General features: G+C 23.7%; 2 protein-coding genes across 8 annotated transcripts; both read right to left on the bottom strand.

The window, feature by feature from the left end:
* Positions 1 to 254: 254 nt before the first annotated feature.
* Positions 255 to 5,427, bottom strand: LOC114123801 (E3 ubiquitin-protein transferase MAEA). The gene is made up of 8 exons (XM_050204028.1): positions 5,103 to 5,427; positions 4,709 to 4,900; positions 4,426 to 4,645; positions 4,181 to 4,364; positions 3,099 to 3,190; positions 2,320 to 2,469; positions 829 to 1,025; positions 255 to 763 (listed from the first exon to the last, which is right to left on the bottom strand). The coding sequence occupies exons 1-8, from the start codon at positions 5,139 to 5,141 to the stop codon at positions 662 to 664; spliced, it is 1,176 nt and encodes a 391-aa protein (XP_050059985.1). The 5' UTR covers positions 5,142 to 5,427; the 3' UTR covers positions 255 to 661.
* A 2,164-nt stretch (positions 5,428 to 7,591) lies between these two features.
* LOC114123779 (equilibrative nucleoside transporter 1) lies at positions 7,592 to 23,729 on the bottom strand. 7 transcript variants are annotated; one of them, XM_027986866.2, is made up of 11 exons: positions 23,635 to 23,653; positions 23,479 to 23,538; positions 23,261 to 23,411; positions 12,347 to 12,509; positions 11,987 to 12,068; positions 11,519 to 11,658; positions 10,368 to 10,746; positions 10,110 to 10,290; positions 9,911 to 10,032; positions 9,618 to 9,820; positions 7,592 to 9,223 (listed from the first exon to the last, which is right to left on the bottom strand). In XM_027986866.2, exons 3-11 carry the CDS (start codon positions 23,388 to 23,390, stop codon positions 9,097 to 9,099), a joined length of 1,527 nt encoding a protein of 508 aa, XP_027842667.2. In that variant the 5' UTR covers positions 23,391 to 23,411; positions 23,479 to 23,538; positions 23,635 to 23,653; the 3' UTR covers positions 7,592 to 9,096. The 7 variants fall into 7 exon arrangements, with proteins under 7 accessions (XP_027842667.2, XP_027842669.2, XP_050059378.1 ...); XM_027986868.2 differs by having other exon boundaries at positions 23,479 to 23,729; XM_050203421.1 differs by lacking the exons at positions 23,261 to 23,411; positions 23,479 to 23,538; positions 23,635 to 23,653 and adding an exon at positions 15,958 to 15,982.
* Positions 23,730 to 25,169: the final 1,440 nt, after the last annotated feature.

The raw sequence follows: 25,169 nt of genomic DNA, 5'->3' as shown, positions 1-25,169 counted from the left end.
CATTGTTGTCTTATTAGTCTGAAAATGTTATCATAGATTTAGCAACATAAACAAATTGTTCAAAATGAAATATATGAATAAAAATATAGTGTTCAAAAACAATTATTCATATAATATATATCTTGGAATGTTCAATTTAATAATTATAGATAGCAAATTAGAAGGATAACACTTTATTAGAAACTTATACACAGTTTTTTTTTTATACATAAATATATATTTATTTATAATATTAAATAGATTTACATTTGCTTAAAAATAGTAAATATACTAATATTATAACAAAATTAAGTTACAATTTAAAATTAATTTTATACTTATATTTTTTTATAAATACATAAAATGAAAAATGTATATAAGTTATACCTTGTCAAGATGCACTGAAAAGAGTTATAATAAGTTGTATATTATATAACGTAAATGATTTAATTTTATTGAATAATCGACTATACAATTTTTAATATTGGAAACAGCAAATGTAATCTTGAAGTATAAAGAAATTATTATTATACATTGTATAGAGTTACTTACATTATATGAAATTTGTCTTGAAGAAATGAGTTACAATGCAAGATAGGTCAATATTTAATAATAATAATTAAAAAATAGAAAATGGCACATAAACAAGTTAAATTTAAATTTAAAATCTTAGATTATTTTATTACATTACGTAAACTTTTTCTGCTTGTTTTAACCAATACACTTCTTTGGTCTTGGGACAAATTACTTGTCCATTATTTTGATTTGACATCTCCACCAAAGCCTATAAATATATAAATGTATCGTTATTTACTATTTATTGTAAAATTATAAGCTGATAATTATAACCTGTTCTCCATAAACGTATCCGTTTGGTAATACCATAGGTATATTATGTTCATTCAATGGAAGTCCTGATATTGAACAAAACAGTCGAGACTGACTACAATGTGCAAAAGGTAATGGTTTTGCTAGAGTGTTGAACCATTCTTGACAAACTGGACAGCTTACATTTCGGGCTTCTTTAATTTCACTATAACACTGAGTATATATCAGTTAAGAAAAATTATTTGATTTCTTAGAACAAACATACTAATCAAACTATCAATTTTCATGATTTAATTTTAAATTATTGTTTTAAAACATTTTTATTTTTAAACATGATAAAATGTTAGGTTAATTAACACATTACTGCCATATGACTTCTGGAGGTTATCCATAAGTCTCAAATTTTAAATGTTTGTAATACAACATTTTATAAATGAATTCGATTTTATTTTTTTCATGGCACTTCAATAATGCACTAAAATATTCATCATGACAAACGGAATCATAACAATTTTTTTGATCTAATAAATGTATAAAATAATAATTTTTAAATGTTTTTATAATACATAAAATTACATAAATTTTGAATGAAACTAAGAAACATGTGTGTCCTGTCAGTAATCATAATATATCACAGTTAACATGTTAAAATAGTAACTAAATATATATATATTTAAAAAACCGATTAAAAAAAAAAAAATTGGAAATACTCTTTTTTGACAAATTTAAATAATCACTTCACTATAATAATAAAATTATAAATTTTTATACTAAAAAAACCTATTAAATATTAATATTATAATACTATTAAATATAACTTGTAGGTTCAATTTAGAATCTGAAAGGATGTGAAAATATAATATATAAATTATTATAAACAAGAAACTTGGTTAAATATCAACAAATTAAATATTGATAATTTGTTTATTAAAAGAAATACATTCGAAAGTTTTCTTCCAGTTTTACTAGTGTACTAATACTTAACATACCAAATCTTATGTTCAGAAGAATTAATTTTCACTGTTATTTATAAATTATAATTTATTAAAAATATTAACAAATTTAAAGCAAAGAATATTATCTATGACTCAATGTAAGCTTTTTTTTATGTTTAAATTTTAATGCATATAATAAACATTTTAGATTAGATAAACAGGATTATTTTGAACAAAAATTTGGAATACTACACATTAGAAAGACAGAGAAAACGATAAATAGGTACCCATTTTTGTGACACATGACATAATAAAAAAATAATACATGATAGATTATATTAAAATAAGTTATTAAATTTTAAAGTTTATCAGTTTAATATACATTTATCAACAATCAACATTGATTTAACAAATAGGACATTAATAAGAATATTCAATGATTTAATAGCCTTAGCCACCACCAATAATACTTATAAGTTGTAACAGTTGTTAAATCATAATTTAAATGATTATTAAATACAAAGTTTTATCAACAAAATATAACCTAAATTATAGTATAAGTTTAAAAAAGGATATGGAGTTTTTAGAGCAGATAATCCAGCTTGTAATACAACAGTAAATACTGACTGTGATGATAATTGATATAAATTATAATTTTCTTGACGAAACTGTTCAATTAACCGTTGCCAACGAGTCTCATCAAACATTTCTTTATAAGGTGATATTTCTGTAAAATGTTAAACTATTTAGTTATTTATAATTACATATTCAAACAATAAAATTACTTAATAATATTTATTTAAAATATTATAATTAACCAATTTGTAAATTGAGTATTATAGAAATAAACTTTATACTAACAAAAAATAAAATACTTAATAACCTTTACTTTATATATTAATTTAAAAAAATTATTTCATTGTTTGATTAACAAATTATATATTCTATAAGTCTATAGTTATAAGGCTTAATCCATCTAATTTTATGATTATTTTGCTTTTAGATGTTCAATTTGATTCTTAGTTTCTTGTAAAAATACATTTTCTTCATTTTTAACCCACGTCTTTCACTAATGGATATTTTATAAAAGCTATAATGTAATATACTGATTGAAGAATGAAGACCTAGGAAATATATCAAGAATTGTAAAAAATAACTAAGTATAGAATTTTAACTCATGAAACACACTGACAAGCAATAAACACATTTATACTTAGATCAATGCACGCATTGTTTAAGAAAAAATAAAAAATCGTTCACCTTAATTCAATCACTCCAACGACAAATCTTTTTAACTACTAGGCAAATAATTGGAATAATTACTGAGGCCTAAATATAAAAATAAAATAAATTTACCAGTATCAGTTGGAAAAGCCAATAAAACCATGCACTGTTGTACTTCATCCATACGGGTATCTTCGAATGTTGATATATACTTTCTAGCGTGTCTAAAAAATAATTAAAAGGTTTCAAATGAAAAAAGAATGTTGAATAATTCTATATCACAAGTAAATCTCAGATAGATAATATTGTCTAAAACCATTATGTGTATAATAAATCTTGAAAATATAAGTAATATCAGTAACTATTTACTATTAAACAAAGTAATGTAATGGTTGATTTATTTGTGTAAATTTTAGTTATTTATGTTTTGTAAATTGTATAAGCATAAAATTAATAAATGTCTTAGGTATTATTTAAAAATAAAAATAATTTGATATTTAAACAATTAAAAGAAGAAAAAAATACATATAATAATTGTATAGAACTTCTAAAAAAATTGAATGATACAGTGACGCAACCAAGGGGGTGGACCCCGGGTCCGGACCCCCTCCCCCTAGATCATGCCATAGTATTTATTTTTATTTTATATTTTTAAAGTTACCAAAAAGTTTTCATCAAAATGTATTGATTATAATTATTATTAGAGTTGGTATAATAATATAATTGTATTTATCAAGCAATAAAATGTATTTATAATGTATATAGTATATACTCAGAAAGAGAACAGAAAAACAATATATAATAAATAAAAAATTTTCCTGGACTCTCCCCCCCCCTTGAATAAATCCTGGTTGCGCCACTGGAATGATATCAATATTTGACTGTTATAACTAAACAGATATTGTATCACCCGCCATTAATCCATATTATATTATTTATTTAATATGTTCATGGCTAAGTATCACACATATGTGACATGGTCAATATTATTTTTATAGAAGATTAACACTAGTTAAAAATGTAACAAACATTAAGTTCCTGTAATTTATTTTAATATTGATTTTTATATCTGGTTTAAATGTGGGACAACAGTTATTATCGGTATTTTATCAAATAATTGAATAATCTATTCAAATGTAACATGGATTAAATTTTTACTGTTAACGTGTTAATAAGTGTGAATTACTTTTAAAAATCTAAACACTAAAACTAACCGAACAGCATCAAGACGTTTATCTTGACGAACAAGTTCTATAAATTCTTGTATTCGTAAATTGAATTCCATAGTTGAACGTAATTTTCGTAATTTTGACCTATTGTCGTGACACCATGCCAAACATTTTGATGTTTCATGATTTGCCAATGAATGTTCAACTTCCTTTGATATCATGAATAAATCTAAAATTATTTAATTAAAGCAATAAGTAATTATTTCACAAAATTAGTAGGTTTTTCATACCTATATTGGTAAGATCATTAAGATCTGAATTATTTGCAAGTTTATTGGCAGAGTTATAATATCCACAGCGTAAAAAGTATTCCACTAACATTCGATCAAGCCGACGGCGACGCCAATTTTTTACAATAGCTTCACAAGGTGAGTTATGTTCTTTTAAGTGTTCAAGACGTTTTTTACATACCATACCGGCTTGCAATTCATCATTTATACCTTCATCAGCCTATTAAAAGTATATTAATTAAAATATAGTTAAAAAAACTCATAATATTCAAAATATTTAAACCTTTCTTTTAAGCACTTTCAGTTTTTCAACCATGCCGCTAAGCAGTGAGGAAATATGAGAAGTGTCTGTCATAGCTACATCTGAAGAGATATCACGTTCAAACTCTTGAACAGCGTTTTGAAAATGTGAAACTTCTCTGTCCAATGTTTTTTGTGTTGTTCGAAATTTCTTATTGAGAACTTCATAAGGAACCTAAAAGTTAAAGAATTGCATGGTATTTTAATACATTGTACACAATTTTAAAATTTTGGTAGAAGCATTAAGTAGTAACTGCTAATGATTATCATGCAAAACTAGGGTGACTTCACTGTACACTAGATTTTCAAACTAATTTCTCGACTAAAGTTTTAATAAAAACATCACTGATATATTTATTAAAATTATGATGGCATACCTTTAACGTCGGGTGTTCCAATGATTTCAAATCGGACATGATAATATTCAAATAACTGCAAAAATAAAGTTCAAAAAACTTCGACACAATTCAACCACATTTAGAAATCGAGTATGTTAGAAGAACAAACGATATCAACAATAGTCAATGATGAATTATGATGACGAATATAGAAAAATACTAGTCAGTTAGCAATCAGTTAGCAACTACCTATATAGAAAACGAGAAGAAAAGTCATACTAAGCTAACAAATAGCGACCAAAACAGCAGCAGCTGATAGTAAATTCACACTTCGTAGCCTCGTATGCATTGTAGCATAATATATTTTGATGTTATGAATACAAACACTGAAACACATACACAGGCTCACAGGCCATAGTCACAGCTGATCGATGTTTCATTTTTTCTATATGCAATGCAGCTACACTGCACATTTTTCACCATAATTAAAATATTTATTAATATTAATAAAGTTGATGTGTGATTAAGTTAATTACTAAAATGCATCCCAAACGTTCCAATTTCCCAATTTTCGTCTACATTATTTATTTTTAAATTCATGTTTCCAACCATGATTATGATTAATGTATCCGAGTATCCAACAGGCGACAACTTTAGAGTCATACTATATAGTCATAGTCAAAGGCTCCAGTCTAAATCATTATGTATCAATTATAACTTATAAGCATTGATTATAAATCGTAATATTATGTATTAATGTATTATGCAGTAACATATTACATAATATAGTAATATGTATAATCAATGTTATTAGGTAGTAGTGGTAGTACTTAGTAGGCAAAATAACAAAAAACCTATACAATTGTGAAAATGGAGTTTGCTGTAAATTTGTAGAAAACCTCTATTAAGACATTCATAAGTTTAAAAATTATCAGATTAGCCCTGAACGGTGTTGAATATAAGTATAGTGAATTTAATTTTAATCCAATTCTTATAGGTACATATTTAGATGTAAGCAATAATATTAAGTAATTTAAACATAATTTTTCAAATTTAAAATATTTTAGTTCTTTTTCGCTATTTGTAAACATTCTAATATTGAAATAAACTATTTTTTATTGACATTTGATTTATAGTTCATATAAGTTATAAACCGTGCAGAATATTCAAACTAAAAATAACGATTTCATAGTTATTTCGTAATAGGTACTATTGATTATAAAAAAAATACTAGTATTCAAAAAATATTTGTTAAGGCTTGATGTCATAGTGTCATACACTCAAACCAATAAATAATAATTACGCACCTATCATAATATTATTGTTTATTATACGCAACGACATTTTCAAAACTTAATATAATTGTAAATACCAATTAAAATAATTATTAACATAGGTAGTAATTGCTAAGATTTAGGCCAAAACTAATTCAACCTTGTGTATCAATTTAATTAAAATATAAATATAAATAATATAAATAGGTAAATAGAGTTCTTCGTTCAAAGGCGCCCTTAGAGAAGGGCCAATGATTGCCAATACACTTTTGCACTCATTGAGATTTTTTAATGAATAAAAAAAGGTGATTCTATAAGTTTTGGAAATTGCAAGTAATGAGTTTATTTTCTTTTAGAAGTTTTTAGTTCTGTATTTTTATCAATGTGCATAAATGGATAATTAATGAATATATTGATTTTTTTTTTACTTATAATCTATATTAAATAATACAATTAGTAAATTAAATAAGTACATAGGCGCCGCATATAGGGGAGTGCTAAGGGTGCTTAGCGCCCCCAGACTTAAAATCAGCACCCCTAGATCCATTAAAAATTTTACTTCAGTATGTCACATTGTCACCAATCATTTGATAATTATTGTGATTTATTGGGTTGGAATTTGTTTTTCCATTTCAAATAGGTACTACATAATGTATATAACTGCAGAATCCACCAAAAACTTTAAAACTTAATAGATACTAATTTGTACATATTTTTCAATTCTTTTAGAGAGAACTTTAAATTATTGGACCATAAATTGCAATGTATTACAATTTTTTAATTTATTTATTTTGAGAATGTGCAGCTTAATTTTGAATAAAAAATACTTACAGTTTTTTGAACAATATATTAATTTAAGAGTGCAATGATATGAAAGTCTGCTATACTCATTAACATTTTAATAGATAATAAAGTACCAAATAAACTAATGGTGTGAAATCAAATTATTAAAAACCAACAATTACCAAATCATCAGAAAAAAATATTTTGTCTATGACTATGAGTTCAAAAATATATTTTGTAATAGAAATAATAATAAGAAGTACTTTAAAAAAAACATATCAATGTTGTATTGTAGCAAGTTATAACTCGCAATGTATAAAAAATTATTTTCAAGAAAGTAAATAGTATTTTAATATTATAATTGTGTTAACTGTAAAATGAATCAGCCGGTACACTAAGATATAATAATTAGGCCGTCTCAAATTATGATTAAAAATTATAATATGTCTAGTAAAAAAAGCACAAAAAAAAATAAAAAAAAATAATAAAACATTTATTAATAATTACTACAAACTACATATTATTTTGAAGAATTATTTTTTTTTTATGTTCTAAACAAACATAATAGAGGTAATATAATAGTTATCGATGTTTGAAAGTTACCTATTCTTAATAACAATTAAAAAATAAAATACAGAAAATCAAAATTGAAGTAAAAAAAAAAAAAAATAAAAACTTAAATATATTTTAAGTAATTTAAGCAATGTTATATTGTTTTATTCATATAATACAATCTGAATCACAATAGGCTTAAGTATTTTTTTATTTTTATATTAAATGCATATAAAATTATTGTTAAGTATAGGATCATTTTTATCATTATAAGTTAGACAATCACAATCACTATATCTATTAAGTTATAAATGTTCAGTTACATTTACAATCCATAGGTTTAAGCAAAACTAAATTCTAATACCGTACATAAATTAAACTTAATATTTTAAACATAAAACATAATATTATTATTAAAAATCAAGTTTACATAACTTGGTGTTATTATTTGTAAATTAGTTATAAAATATTATTGTAATTCATAATAGACTAACTGACATTAAAAAATGCAAAACCTTAATGGTAATTAAGATTTTAATGTTTATAATACTTATAAAAATATTCATTATGAATAAATTATTGAACAACTTTATTATAATTCTATGGTAGTCTAACATAAATAGTAATTGTTTCGGTCATAATTTTATTTATTTACAAATGTAATAAAAAAAAACATGTTAACTAATATAAAATACTTCTTTTATAGTATTTTAAATTAAAATACATTCTGAAATTCTTCAATTGTAATAATTGAAGCTTTAAAATAATAGTAAAATACAATTATTACAAAATACTTTAATTCAAAAAATGACTTCATAAAAAAAAAATGTTAGATTTAATTCTAATAACTTAAAAGAATATTTCATTTTAAATACAAACATTTTTTTTTAGTCTTATGCATATTCTAGTACTAGGTTACATTAAATTCAATTACATTTATAATAAAATTATTGCAATTTTACTTGCTCAAACTTTAAATTAGATTTTACTTAATGTACAATAATTGAGCAACTAATACAGGTTGTCTCAAAAAAACATAATTAATAAGAGATTAGAGATTTATCATATTTTAATATACCTTCACATTAAATCTCTAATTTCTTATTTAATTAACATATTTGTGACACCTATACACAGGCGCTTATCTGAAAAATCATGACAATTATCTACCCGAAATATTGATTTGACATTATTATTAAAATATTTTAGATTATTATAGATGATAAAATGTATATAATAGGTAAATAAATAATATCAAGCAGTACATTTAGCTCCATCCCTAAGATTATTATTATCATCGGCACCTGTATCTATATTAAATTAACATTTATTATCAACATCTGATTCGTTAAAATTCAAAATGCATAAAAAATAAGTCTATTATTAAACACAAAAAAAAAGTTTTTAAACATTTTAATATATTTTTATATAGATATGTGTTTTACAATAAATGGCATTAACATTCCAAAAAGTATTCCACTACAAATTCCAGTGAGCAGCATAGCAGCTCCAAACATACCTGCAATTCCGCTGTATCTTGGTTCAACACAGCTAAAAGTGATTATATTTTATTAGTATATTAGTAATGTGGACGATAGAACTTTAATTAATATTGTAAAAAAGATATTTGTTAAAAAGTGAATTTTGCAACAGCCATTTTGAAAAATCAAGTTTTATATCATAGGATATGAAAGAATATAGTTTAAATGTATAACAATGTTTATTTTATGAACTTGTGAAATCATTATATAAGTATGAGATTGACCACATTTGTAGTTGGTACACTTATCTAAGGATCTAACATGAACTAATAAAAAAGGATATGTATGACACTGAATCAGTAATATTAGCTACATAGTATTATAAAGAGATTGAAATTTAGTCAATATAGTATAAAAACTGTTTCATTACAAACATAGTTAAGCAATATAAGCAATTTTTTTACCTTGGAGCATACATCATCGCTACAGAACTGTAATAACCACTAGATAATCCAAGGATTGCTCCTAATGCCCAAAATACATAATCGTTGTTTATAAGTACTGGCATCAGTCTTGTAACTCCAATTGGTTGGTAATTACAAACCAAAAATAATGGAATAAGAATAACTCTCAGTACCACAGGAATAAAAAGCCATTTTTTATTTGGCTACAAAAAAAAAAAAAAAAATTAAAATTAAATTAAATAATAATTAAATTTTAATTATTTAGCAAAAAAAAAAATGTTATTAATATTTACCCAAGAAAACAATGTAGAAAAATATGTTCCAATAAGTGCGCATACATTGAATGTCAAAAAACACATCACACTGGTATAATATATTTCTCCAAAAAGAAAATCTTTACTTGATGTTTTAATATCTGTAACACATAAGTTATATGATTATAAGTAATTAAATATTGTGATTTGTTTCAAAAAATAATAAAATAATTTATGCCTGAATGAACTGCTGGAAATATTGAAAGGGTAACAAAGAACACAAAAAATACATTAAACAATTGCGGGCTGGCTTGTTTAAAAATACGCCAATAAGGAACTTTTTCATCTTCTCCGCTTTGTTTCGAATTTTGATTTTCAATTTCTCGTTGATAAATGAGTTCATGATATTTATAAAATCTCTACAAGTATACAAACATATTATGTCAATAAATTGTATTGATTTGTGTACTCTTACTCACAAGTATAAATTACTTACATTTAACGGCAAGGCAAAATATGTATCAAAACAGGCTAGCAACACAAACAGTGCAGTGGTAAAATAATATATAGCGGCAGTTCGAGCATCCGGAGTTATTGAAATTGATGCTATATTAGCGATAGATGTAAAAGTACCACTTAAATTTGTACCAAGAACAACAGCACCAATATATTTTGTAGGGAGTTTAGCTGCCATTCCAAAAACAGAATTGTTGTAAATACCATTTGCCATATTTAATAATACTATACTGCCTAAAGTTGACCAAAAAAATAAAGCTGGTATTTGAGAGGTATTAATCATCACCAACGCAACAGTGAAAACAAAACAAAGTACTTCAGTAAGAATTGACCATACAATTCGAGTAGTCAATTTTCCGCTGAAAATAAAATCAATGAGAAATTGATATAATACAGTATGTCAGTATAATACATTTTTGAGTAGCAAGTTATCTTGATTTATTGAGAAGATTAATTATATACATATTTGGTCAATTATTGGAATTTGTTATTTTAAGTTTTTTGTTACTATTTATTATTTATAACTTAGTATACATTTTTATTGTTTAAAGTTTGTATAATAATTATATCTATTGAAAACAGTAAATTACAAGTTTGTAACACTTTAAGTATGAACAAATACATATGAATTACAATGTAATTTTTTTTTTTATATATTTGGTTAAATTTATATATACTTTAATATTAATAACTGAGAAGGTAAATTGATTGGAGGGTAGCTTATAGGATGGATAATATTGATGATACATGAAACCTGGACCTAAGATACTGTCTATACCTAGATAGTAGTTTAACCTTCTTATTATAATATTAAGTGTTTAACTATTATTATCATTTATAATTATTTAAATTTGTTAAATTACTATAGCAATACATAAGTAAACATTTTAATTAAGTCATATCTAAGATTTGATTGGTATGTTAAACTAGATTTATTTTTAATTAATTTTTTTATCAGTATCAAATGTTATTAAATAATAAAAAATAATGATAACCTTTTGCCATTTGCTCACAATGTTATACAAATTCATCAATACTAACATATTTATGATTAATAATAAAATGTATAAAGTCATCTGACATAACAATATTAATATTAACATTTAATCTTATTTAATTATTTTATCTTACCCTATTGGACAAAATATGTTAAGCCAATTGAACAGAAGACTAGGTAGCTGTGATCCGATAGTCAAGTAAGCCATGAAGATGGATGCATAATATAGATCTTTACCTAGATAATCTTCTCCCAACTTGTATTCCACAAAATACTAAACAAAAAGTTAATTTACAATTTTTCATCAGAACCAAAAGTTATAAAACTGTTTTACAATAAAGTTTTAACAACTAGTAGCATAAAAGTTATTTTAACCAGGCAAACAAGTTTAAGAAAATATTTTAAGTACAATAATACAATCATACCAGGTAAATTTATTAAACATTAAAAACACTTTAACATAGTAGGATTTTACATGTTTTTTTAAATATTTATTATTAATCAAATGTTTTATACAAACCAGTAGTATAATATACAGAATAAATTATAAATGTATTTAAATATAATAATTATTAATTAATATATATTGCATTTTTACTTACAGATTTAGCATTTATAAACATGTTCCAAGGCATTAATATTCCTATTCCATGTAGAACTAAGATTAAATACACAATGTTCCATCTAAAACAATAGGCATGAACTATATAATATTATTTATTCAAAATTGGATAGATCTAAATTTATAAGACAATTGTAAAAATTTAATTTTGAAAATTTTTATTAATAAAGGGTTAAATTTTTAAATAACATTTTTTTTTATAAATAAACAAAAGTACAGAAAATACCGTGAGATTTTAATGGGTAAGATAATTAATAGTAAATTACAAAATAAACATTTGCGTATGCACCATTAACAAGATGAATAGAAATATCATGGGTATTTATACATTTTGCCTCACCTGTCTTTTGGAGGGTCAGTCTCTAATACTGCATCATCCATGCTGAATGTTTTAAAATTAAGTTCGTCGTTCGGCAAATTAGTTTCTTCCCATGCAGGAGTTAAACGTACTGGTACTTGCTCAGAAGCAACACTTGTAAATGAATTATGTTTAGTTGGTTGAACTAAAAAAAATATAACGGGCAATTTGCATAAGTAAAAGAATAAACGAGATAATTAATTAACAGAAATAAAAATACATGGTTATTAATGCTTTAATGATTAAAAAAAAAAAATATTATCAACTATATATTATAGGTATATTATTATTTAATAAGTATTATTATTACGTTAACGTTAATAATTTAAAATACACTAAAATGATAAATATACATTACATTACAGTACTAAATTAACCAAGTGATCTCCAAAATATATTTATTTTTTTAAGTATCACATACTTGAGGTATTTAAAATAATTTCCTATTGGCTATTTTGTGCATTTTATATTTATATAATGTGTTATGTAATAATATTATGATTAAAAGAAACATGTTACTAATTTAATTAAAACACAAAAATGTAATAGATTACCTGGGAATAGCTCTTAAAACAAAATGTACAGACAGATTTCACAATTATTTAACTTTATTAGTTTGAAATCCATAAAAATTATTATAAATTACAACTGAAAACTTATGAGTTATGAGAAATAAATAATGTTAATAGGCATTAGTGGTGTTTTTTTAACTGTTAAAAATATGAAACAATTTTAAAATAATATTAAGTTTGCCAAATCATAATATTTAAGTTCAGAGTTCTATAAATTTTTAAAATTATAAACATATATGATATATTATGTCCGTAATTTGTTACCTATTAAAAATGTTTATACTTACGAAAAATAATAACATTGAATCAAACAAAACACGACTATAGGCCCGCTAGGGACAAACTTAACTAAGAAATACTAAATCAAAAAAAAAAAAAACTGAGAGTAAAATAATATGTCAGAGGTCACAATATTTGAAAAAGAATTTATTAAGTAGGGATATTGTTTGGAATGTGGAATTCAATTAAGGGTCAATCTGGTTCCCAGTTTATAGTTTCATAAATACCACAGCGCTTCCCATTGTTTAGTACTCGTATTACAATTCGAAATATGGCCATTGATCACATATGCACATTGCACATAGTTAAGAGTTAAATACATGTTCATTGAAGTCCTAAAACAGTTTTACTATTCATATTAAGTTTGAAAAAACGTTTGATTATAATTTTAAAAATAAACAAGAAAACTGTATGACATTTAGTTAATAATAAATTATGACTATTTTAAACGTTTTTAGCTACTACAAAAAATAACGAAGCAATTAAATATTGTTTAATTTGTTTCAAGCTAATTAAAATGAACAATAACTTAACATTAGATGGAAACAATATTTAAAAATAATAGTTGTGCCTAAAAGATTATAGCACAATAAAAGATTTTGATTCACTACGTCTTTCTGAGAAGCGTTTCAAGTTTCCTAGTAACTCCGGAAATAAATTGTGTTTCAATTTCAACTTTCAAATTATTCTATTTATTTTAATTTCATTTTTTAAATTTTGTAAAATTTTGATTATGATTTATAACTAAATAATCATTACAGACTATGAGTACATTGTATATAAAGAAATCAATACAAATTTTTTCAACAGCTTACACACGTATAAGTCTAATTTAACATTTTAACAAATCATAATAAACGCATTTTCATATTTGTACCAGACGAGCAGAAACGTGATAAAAATTTATTGTAGACATACCTAATTTTTTTATCATTATCTAGGGCCTAAGCAATATAATATTAAATTTTTAGAATAACACCTATAAATTAAGAGATAGGTACCTACTATTTTTAAACAATAATTTGTTGTTACAATAACAATAATAGTACGATAATAAATTTTAGTAAAAGATATGAACTGATATTCAAAGGTATATAGGGTGATTCTTTCAAATAGTAAACATTCATTATCACAATTCTTAATAAATATTGATGGTTTAACAAAAATTAAGTTTTTTTAGTTTTTATACGTAGTTATTGGAATGAGCAACAGATATTTTTAATTGAATATTCCTAGTAAAAATAATTTTCTGAAAATTTAAATTTATTTAACAAGTACTAATTCAGTTAAAACCTAAAGTTATGTAGAAATAATATTTTAAAAATAGTTGATAGTTTTTGAGATAATTTGTGTTTACTATTAAAAGAACATTGCCCAGTATAGATTTAAAATTTAAAATTAAAAATAAATAAAATCTACTCACGGTTTTTTTTAGCTTAATTTAATTAAGTTTATTAATAAATAGTATAAACACTAAATTTAATAATAAATACATAAAATACAACACTATCTTGAACCGAGACGAATTAATAGATATAGAAATTCCAAATCCACACTAGTGTATATCTGTAGCCGTTACGACTTCAATTGAAACTGAACTAACTCGGATCGCAATTTTATTAGCTAAATAATAGGTGGCATTTATGTGTTGAATATTAACACATCGTTGATAAAGATTTAATATATACATATATCCATAGCCGACAATCCATCAATGTAACTATAACTTATAACCAGAATATAATATTTAATATAATTTATTATTTATAAATGCGTATAGGTAATTATTGATAAATAAATATACGAGTATCAATTTTCATTATTATTACATAATATGGAATAAATAATTTTATGAGAAAATTACTATCACGATGAAACTCCTAGTTTAAATTGCTCATACAAAATATAGAGTGATACCTATTTTAATAAATTAAGTTTGTATAATTGAATTGACCTAAGTTTATTTCTAAGGTTTTTAATTTCATAAGAAATCTAGCAGGGGTATGATTAAATTACATACAAATCTTCAATGTATGATAATTATAATAAATACGTAAAATAAACTACATCATTTATTTCAAATAAAAAATTTTTAATTTTTACGATTTAAAATAATATATATTAACTACGAACTGAAACAAAATAAATAACTACACTAGTAAATTTTTTTTAAGATTATTAATATTTATTATTGTTATGAATTATAAATTATAAATATTTAAATACTAAAATATATAATTTTTAACGGAAAATTGAGATTACACAGACTACATAAATATTATTTTGTAATTTGTAAGTATAACCATGTTATAATTACATAAAGATTTAAGTCAGATAATAATAAATGTTATAAATACCTTATTGCCTTTATTACCTTAATGAATATTGTATACTATTTATATTATTTTTGTTTTATTTTAAAATGTATAATTATTACTCACTTCAATACATTTAAAAAAGAAATGCAGACAATTTTTTTTTTTAAATATTAAGCCAAAAAAATATATTTTCTAATGAAATAGTATTTCACAGTTTTTGATTATTTACACACGACACAACTGACTCGTAGAAAGCAGTTAAGTATAATGAGTGTCACCAAACAACTTGTAATTCCATTAGGAATAAATGTTGTAACACGTAGGCATGTTTATTTTTAAAAAATCACTAACAAAACCATTCAAGATTTAAAATATAATAAACGAAAGAAAAATAATTTAAAAAACAAAATTATTATTTACGTACCTAAAAACTTTTAATCAAACTGAGGAATATAAAAACTAGAAATATTAGTTTGATTAATGAAAAGAAAGAAATATAGAATTTGTATGGTTCTCAATAAAATGTAATTAGACAATTTGGTGTAGTATACTTTAGTCAACCTTGATTATGACTGGAATTCTAAATAGGAAGGTAGGTAACACAGAAACTGCATTATCAACCTCGAATATCAATAGTGATTAAATGACGAGTCCGGTTTCTTTTTCCACTTAGATAAAAAAATATTTATTTTATACTTACAACAAACACAAAAGTTATGTAATATGTACTTCAAAAATTAGGAATGTTTGAATTAACCGAACTAATTGGAGAAAAACATACGAAATCAATTGCCTTAGACAGCAGTAAATCAATACCTATGTAGTATTATATGTATTATATATCTATATTATCTACTGTTATATTTTTTAATGTTTCATTTTAAATATTTACTGTATTATTTTATTATTGCGAAGAGCCTAAAACATTTTTTTAGATCGAAATTATATTATGAACAAAATTAATCGCTGATTTAGCTCAACTAAAACTATCACCGTATATTATCGAGGTATATTTTTTTTAACACACATTTTTTATCTAAAGAACATTTAATATAAAACGAACCATACAATACCAAAAACCCTTAACGTATCAATTGCTGAAACTGAAATACCTACAGTAAAATTCCATTATTCTTATCTTTATCAGAATAACCGTAATATGGACAATGACAGATATTATACAGATATACTATAAAGATGTGTAAATTACGTGACAAATATCAACTAGGGTTTTGATTTACACGTATTTATAATTTAGATCATATCATTTATAAAATTTTTTGAGTTGCATTATTTTTTCTTCGTCATCACTATATAGTCTCAGAATAATTTCGAAACAAAATTGGTTTGTATTAATGTCATTATGTTAAAAATGTTCCGACATTTTAATTTTAATGGATTTATTAAATCTCACTTCAAAATATTATTTTTCAAAATCTTTTAGAATAACAATTAAATAATTAATAAATCTATTTTACTTGTATTTGATTTCCTATTTTTTGTATTATAAATAAAATCAAAAATAATAGATGTATAACGTTCATAATTAAAGTATGATAATAATGAGTATTTTTAATTAATAATAATTATATAAATTGCAATACTCTCACAATCACTTTTTAAATTGTATACAACTTATGAGTATTTACTTACTTCAAAATAATTGTACTTTCATCATGAATAATAAATAAAAATCGAACTTAAAACAAGTTTTGTTTGTTTGCTGAATAAATATATTATTATTATTATTATATTTAAGTAGTATAGAACTGGTTCTATAATTGATAGAAAAATTTACATACGGAAATATTGAGGAGTACCTACATATTATATCAACTAGTATAAGAAATAATTTTGTATTTTTTATATTAAAAGCCTCTTTGTGATCGATAATTGTTTGAATAATACATTTAATTACATAATATGACAGTAGGTCATATTTCATAATATATGTATATTATCATCGCGTATTAATATACAAAACACATGTATTTTTACCATCTATTTATATACCTACATCGGCTACATTAGTAAGAAAATATTGTAAATATTAAAATAGTTCTACATTTGGGATTATTAAATGAATTAGGAATTGGAGGTAAAAATTTTAAATTCAGGAAGAACGGTATCAATTTGTATAGTTGAAACTTATGCAGCAATCCGGCTATTGGCTAGGTAATAAAGGTAAGATTCGGCCTTCATAATTTTTGCTGATAGCATGTCTTATTTTAAAAATGTAAGCATGACCTCATTGAATCTACAGTAAGGTAGTATAATGTGTTATGTATTGTATATGAATCTAGAACGTTCCCCCCCCCCCCCCCGTGCCTTTTCACCTCTGATACAATAGACGTTTCCCCCAGGGACAGGACAATTTCCCCCAGGACAAAAAATAAATATATATTAGATAATAATAATATAAAATGCAAATAAATAAATGTATAAATAATTAAATTAATATATAAATATAATTATATAAATGTACAGTTTACGAAAATTAAATAATGAGAATCAAAAATATGACGGAATATAATAAAACTATTGATAAAAAATAAAAAAAATAAAATTATTGATCTATAAATTAAAATTTTTATTGAAGCACTTGAGTAGTTGAGTGGCTCATCTGTAGATGAGCTTCAATAAAAACCAAAATATATTTGGATGATTAATTCACACTAGTGTTGCAGATTTATTATTCCACCCTTCCGAAATACTGTTTGTTTTATTAACAAATTGTGAAAAATGCTCTATAAACTAAGAAAGTGCATTAAAATCGTAAACATTTCAGTAAATTATCAATAGCATATATTGAGATGATCGTATATTTCTGGTAAAATCAAAGTAACTGTTTTCAAACTAATTATTATGTAAAAATATATATAATAATATATTGATTCGGGGAGGAAACGTCTCAGTCCGGAGGAGGAAGTGCCCAGTACCACTAAAATTCCCGGGGGGAAGGCACAGGGGGAAAACGTCCATATACCATTATATATGATGGTAGGAAAAAAGTCTCGGTAAAAATATTTCAGAAAAAATGTCTACAGTCAAGAAAGTCTCGAGGAAAAAAATTGGAATACTTTAAATAACACATATACCTAATCACTCTGTTTGATATATTATGAATTATGATATAAACGTTACAAAAAGGAATTATACCTAATAAAAAAAGTAAAAAAATTAAATTAAATTAAATAACTTAATATTTTGAGCAATAGCTTTTAAAAATATCGTTAAATTCTATTTTATTTTCCCTAAAACGCGTGCATAATATATCATAAGAGTGATTACATAAGTTTTATTTAAAATATTTCAATTTATATTTTTTTCCCCCGAGACTTTTCCTAGAGATCTTTTTTCTGTTTCCCATTGTATACCGTGTATAAGACTAAATTCAAAATTGACTGGAAATCACGATTATAAAATACAAAAATAAATATGTCTCTTATGTTTTAAGTTTAAGACCTCATACTTTACAATTTAATAATAAATTAATCGTACTACGTTACATTTATACACACTGTAACAGTGTTTTCAACGATTGAGGGTAATAAAAAATATTATGATCATTGAATTTCATTTGGGGCTCTTCACAACATTAAAGGATTTAATGTTATTTATTTTTCAATTAAATCCCTTTTTTTAAATTCAAATTTGAATTAAATTAATTCTTTTAAATAAATGATTTATAAAGTTTTTTTAATCTTAAAAATTGGCTTATAAAGATAAGTGGGTTAGAATCGATCTATCATCTATGTTTGTATAATTTATTGTATTTAGTGAACAGTACATCTAAGTTTCACGTGAATTCGATTTTTCAAAAATAAGTGTTATTGTTATAAGACGACAAGACGTCTTCTATGTAGTAAATAAATCAAAATGAAACCTAATCACGAGTTTGAAATATTGTGTTTCCCTTCATTAACGTTATCGTTAAACACATTATATATTATACATAATAATTAGCCACTAAATAGTAAATACTAATATGTAATTACTGATTTAAAATCATTAAATATTATTTTAGTTAGCACTGAAAATGTTCGAAATAACTATTTAGCAAGGTACTTAAGTAAAAATTTAATTCAATTTATCGAAATTTCTCTAAAATCTGCATTTATACAGTAATAATATTATAGAGAGATAACACATACCTATTGCATATTTTATTGTATTAATAAGAAAATATGCCGTAGTAAAATAATAATGGTTTAACATTATCGAATATGCCTTCTTTTTTTTTTTGTAGAATATAAAGAAATATTCTGTTAAACTTTGTGGAATATTGTGTTTAGCTATTAAAATCGAAAAATTTTTTAATTTTAATAACATACGTTGTAAATTTTAAAATTTTGATGTTTTAACTTTATAAATGATTAAGGCTATATATTTTCAGCTTTTTTTAGTTTCTCTAAAAGTTACTTATAAAAAATTTTAAATTTTAATTTACAAGCTTTTTGGCTGTATAAAATCTTAGTTCAAGTATTTTTTAATATTCTTTTATTTTTACTTTTTTTGGTGACTATACAAGGTGATTCTATGATAGGCCATAGGTGAACAATACTAATTTGTAATTATTAATTTTGTCAATATGTATTACTGTTTTTAGAATGTTTTTTTATTTCATTTAAGTTGCTACAAACAAATTTTAATACTATTACTTTTTCATAAACAAACACACTATTATACCTAAGTAACTAAGTACTAATCATATTTGTTCATAATTATAAATTCATATTACAAAATGTTACACAAAACTGCAATAAAAAGTTTGACGTTTGTTAGTTTCTACTACATGGCTAATATATTCTAGATTTTATAATTTTAAAGTAAAATCACAGTAATACCAAAACAAAAACCAAAGATATGAAATTTTTTTAATTATTAATATACAAATAATTTTTGGTTGAGCTATTTCAAATTATTTTTTATAGAACCTCAATTAAGATTTTATTCAATTGCATTAAGAAAATGCAATTAATGAACATTGTCTGAGTATCTACTTAACATTTATTTAATATTTAAATACTGTATACAGCATTTTTTTATTTATTTCTAAGCTAACATATTTACAAATAGTTATCAAATTAAATACTAGCTTTACCTGCTACTACAAAGAATGTACTAGTTTTTCCTTATCTTTATAGTTTTTACCTTCAAAATTTTTCATAAGTCACATAATTGGTTTTTTACGACAATGATAAAATAAATTTGCAATTTACATGTTTCAATATTTAAATTAATACCCTTTATCTAATAAATGTGAGCAGTTATATACATAATACTTAATAAAAATTAAAATCTAAAAAAGAATGTATGTAAAATATCACAAACATATAAAATTAATATGCATAAATTAGTAATTATATAAAACAGTAAATAATTATATAACGGTATCTCAATAATAACATAAGAAAGTATTAAAAGACTATAAACATTTGGTTGTTTAAATTTTCAGGTGTTCAGTCATTAACTTAGGTACAAGAATCAATACAACTCATCACATTCATAAACTCACTTTAGTACTCTATTATTAATATTAATATAATTGCTAAAGTAGGCTTGCCATTTATCCAGGTTTTAAAAACATGTTCTGATGTCCTAGCCGATTATTTAGTTTGTCTCGGTTAATAAAAGCTGAGAGAAAATAACATTTAATATTCTATAGTCTATACTATATTCTGTTCAGAATAAGATCATACTTTAGCGGCAACTAGTTTTCGTCACTGTGTGTCAATAACTTCCCCCCCCCACCACCTATATAGTGAGAAAATAATTCCAATAAAGCTCGTGAGGCTAGCGCTGCAGAACAAAGCCATGCCATTGAACACAAGTATACTGCTGAGGTATGATCTCATTCTGAACAGAGAATACATCATTATTAATTGTATTAAAACATTATTAATAAATAATAATGTATATTTGTATTTATTAATAAATATTTAAATAAAAAGAGGATATACTAATTCCATTTAAGTATGTGTGACAAATAATAAAAAGATGTCCCGATTTGGAGATTTCAAAATTTGGTGACAATATACTAAACCAGAGGCGGTTTGAACATGTATAAGACCGGGGCGAAGCTCTGGTCAAAAATTTAGGGTGGGTGGTCGGTTGGTTATCATTAAAAATATTGAATTTGTTTGAAATAGCTATACCTAACTTATTATTAAGATTCGGATTTGAAGGTAATATAATAAATAAAAAAAGCATTTAAAATGTAAAAAAGGCATTTAATTTATGCAAAAAAAAAATACAAAAATATACCACAAAATTAAATATAAATACTAACTAGTTAATATTAAAAAAATAATTCGACGAATGGGGACTGACAAACAATCTTGAATCTACGTATTATGAACATATCTTAATATTTACATAGGTAGTACGAGTACTTTTATGGCCATACCAAATACTCGATAAGACAAAAATGGATAGAGTATTTAGCAATATCGATAAACATTGCGAAGAATAAAACCCATTTGTACCATTAATACACAAGCTATGTATAAAATTATTAAATCAACTGAAAATTAAATACAAAAAATGTATTTGCAAGTACAAAAAGCAAAAAAAAAATACATCTATCGTCTTAGAAATTAAATGAAACACATTTTTGTATAAATATTATTTTTCTATTATGATTATTAAAAGAAAGACTTTTGCCTTTTAATCCGAACCCTACTTATTACTTATCCTGAGATATTTTAATATTTGTTAATCTATATTATGAGTAAATAATATATATTAATAGATTATAATATTAAAGTATTAGTATAATATGAGCACAATATATATATATAGCACAATCCAATTGATTTTTTATTTAGTAAAATATCAAATTTGTGCAGTGGTGGGTGGGTGGGTGGGTGGTATATTTTAAGCTTGCCCTGGTCAAATAAAATTGTCAAACTGTCACTGTACTAAACATATACTTAACTTATAACATAATAATGTAAAAGTATGTGTTTTAATAGTTTTTAGATGAAAGTAAAATTAATTTTATAATTCTATTTTTTACCTAATAAACTATAGTTATCTACCTATGTCCAAGATATTTTATGAATGCTTGTAACATAAAACTAAATAATTATTATACTTAAATATTCAGATATTAATATATTACAATAGTTTTTAAGTTATTATAGGAATTAAAAAGGCAAACTATATTATGTGATACAGTTGATAAATATTTTGAAAAAAATTATTAAATAAGGAAGAAAATGTATTATTAAATATAGAAAAAATTAAATATTATATATTACACAAATTTTACAGATTACTAACAACTTTAAAATGCTGGACATTTCACTAAAGCCTACATTCAGAATTATATAGATCAATACAAACATAAAATTAGTAACTTTAAAATTAGAATGAAATATTTTGTTAAAATTTTTTCTTATTATCAACTTATTGTCTATCACAACAATCTAAAACATTTATATTTGTTTACTAGGTAATTATTACCATTTTACTGTTTAGTTTAAGAAAAATAATTGAAATGTTCATATGTTATATTTACACGAAAATTATTTTCAGCTTGGTATCCTACAAATAGGATGCATTCAGAAAATCATGCATATCCTACAATTTCTAAGCCTTAGCTATTACCTACAATATCAAAATATGCATTTTACAATTTCTTAAAATTGTTATTTTAGTCTTAGAATAACCATCAAAAAAACATAAATATACAAAAAAATAACTATAAAAATCATATTAACCTTTAGAATTCATGGTTGAATTCATGGATAGTAACGTATTGCCATTTTTTACTACATTTTCTTGCAAAAGTAAGTGATCTTCTCCACCGGTTTTTAACCGTTGTTCATTAGTATTCGTTCTTAAACTCATTTTAAAATATTTGCTTTGTTCCTGTTAAAATTAATTGTTTGAACAATTTAATATATAATTATATAGTTACTAAAAATTAATATTTTACCTTATAAGAAAAATATTGAACAGTAATTCAGAATATAGTGACTAAACAGTCATTAGTGAACTGAGACAAGATTAGAACAGATTTATTAAAATGTAGAAATGTAACAAGTACTTGAAAACAAATAGTATTGCATATCAATTACTACATTGTATTTACCTAAGACTTAGAAGTTAGAGTTTGAACTTTACAATGACGTTTATTTTGTGAGAATTTAAATCTTGAAACACGAAGCGGAGTGGGAGATAAAAAATATGTTGAAATGGCACCTTCTTCACGTGTTGAGGTTAAATTGTAAATAAACCACGGTTCGGGTACGAATTAATTTTTGATTATTCCATGAACCAACGACATCCCGTTCCATAATATTTAAATTTAGTAAACATATTTTGATTACGGAATGAAGAAAAATAAATGGACTATGGAAGACAAACCTAGCGGGCAGCGGCTGGTCGCCCAGATTCGGAACCTGGTGATCATAAAATAGATTGCTATACCTATATCCACAGGTTATGCAATGTTAATATTTAATATTGTAATGTATGTAGATATGAAGTGGACATGGGGCTATATAGTACAGTTTGCCCCCATATTTATATATAATAATACACCCCATATGCGTGCGCCGAGGTGGGACCGAAATCTTTTCAGAGGCATAATAAAATTAAAAATTTATGTAAGCATATATTTAATTTTAACAATATGTTTGAGGAGATCGTGAATATTTAACTTAAAATATATATGTTTAGAAATTAGCACATTAATGTCGTATGCTCATACAACTTGATTCTATTTACACAGTTTTTAATTTACAATTAAAATCTACATATTAATGTATTATAAAAAAAAAATTATAGGCACTGCGTCCAAGTGAGTATACAAGTATATAAGTTAATAAGTTTATAAGTATTAGGGCATTAATTGTTCCAGACTCGACCGGAAATTGATGTCTACACATGTCTATATGGCACCTACCTATTTTAGCTATTTATTAATGTTTTATGGGTTCTCACACTATTTAGCCAGTGTAGTTATTAATTAGCACTTATTATAATATAATAATATATAATTATATTATAAAGTACCATTAGTACCTACCTAACCGAATACTTGAGAGTAGAAACGTGTTTTTAAAGTTGTTAATACATTATGACTATTAAGTATTGATATTTGTAATTGATTTAAAAAATTTAAATAGTGTGAATATAATGCGTCATAATAATGTTTTAACCAGCAAAGAACCAACGAGTAATTATTAATTACTAAAATTCCAAAATAAATGGAAGATGGGTTTATTTGATGAAACTATTTTAAATTAAAAATTAATATTGAATACTATACTGTTTAGTATTGGTAGGTATTTAGATGAGAAAGTAAACGACATGTATACGACGAAACATAATATAATATAATACTTAATTTATTCATTAATCATTATAGGTACTTTCCTATTTATAGGTAAATAGTAGCAAGTAGGTAAGTTTTATTGGTACACTTAATGAATAAGAATTCTAATATTAATGTAGGAATTTTTTTTTTATATATTATTAATGTAAAAGCATCGATAATTAGACCATTGCCTTTAATTAATACTCAAACTAAGCATAAACTAAATTGTACAATTTAATATGTTTTATAAATAGGTACCTAATAAATAATAATACTTTTTTAATAGTATCTTCATCAAGACTATA

This window comes from Aphis gossypii, chromosome 3 (genome assembly GCF_020184175.1).
Source record: "Aphis gossypii isolate Hap1 chromosome 3, ASM2018417v2, whole genome shotgun sequence".
NCBI classification, from domain to species: Eukaryota; Metazoa; Arthropoda; class Insecta; order Hemiptera; family Aphididae; genus Aphis; species Aphis gossypii.
The sequence above is the reverse complement of the archived record's forward strand: the minus strand, read 5'-3'. Positions and strand labels throughout refer to the sequence as shown.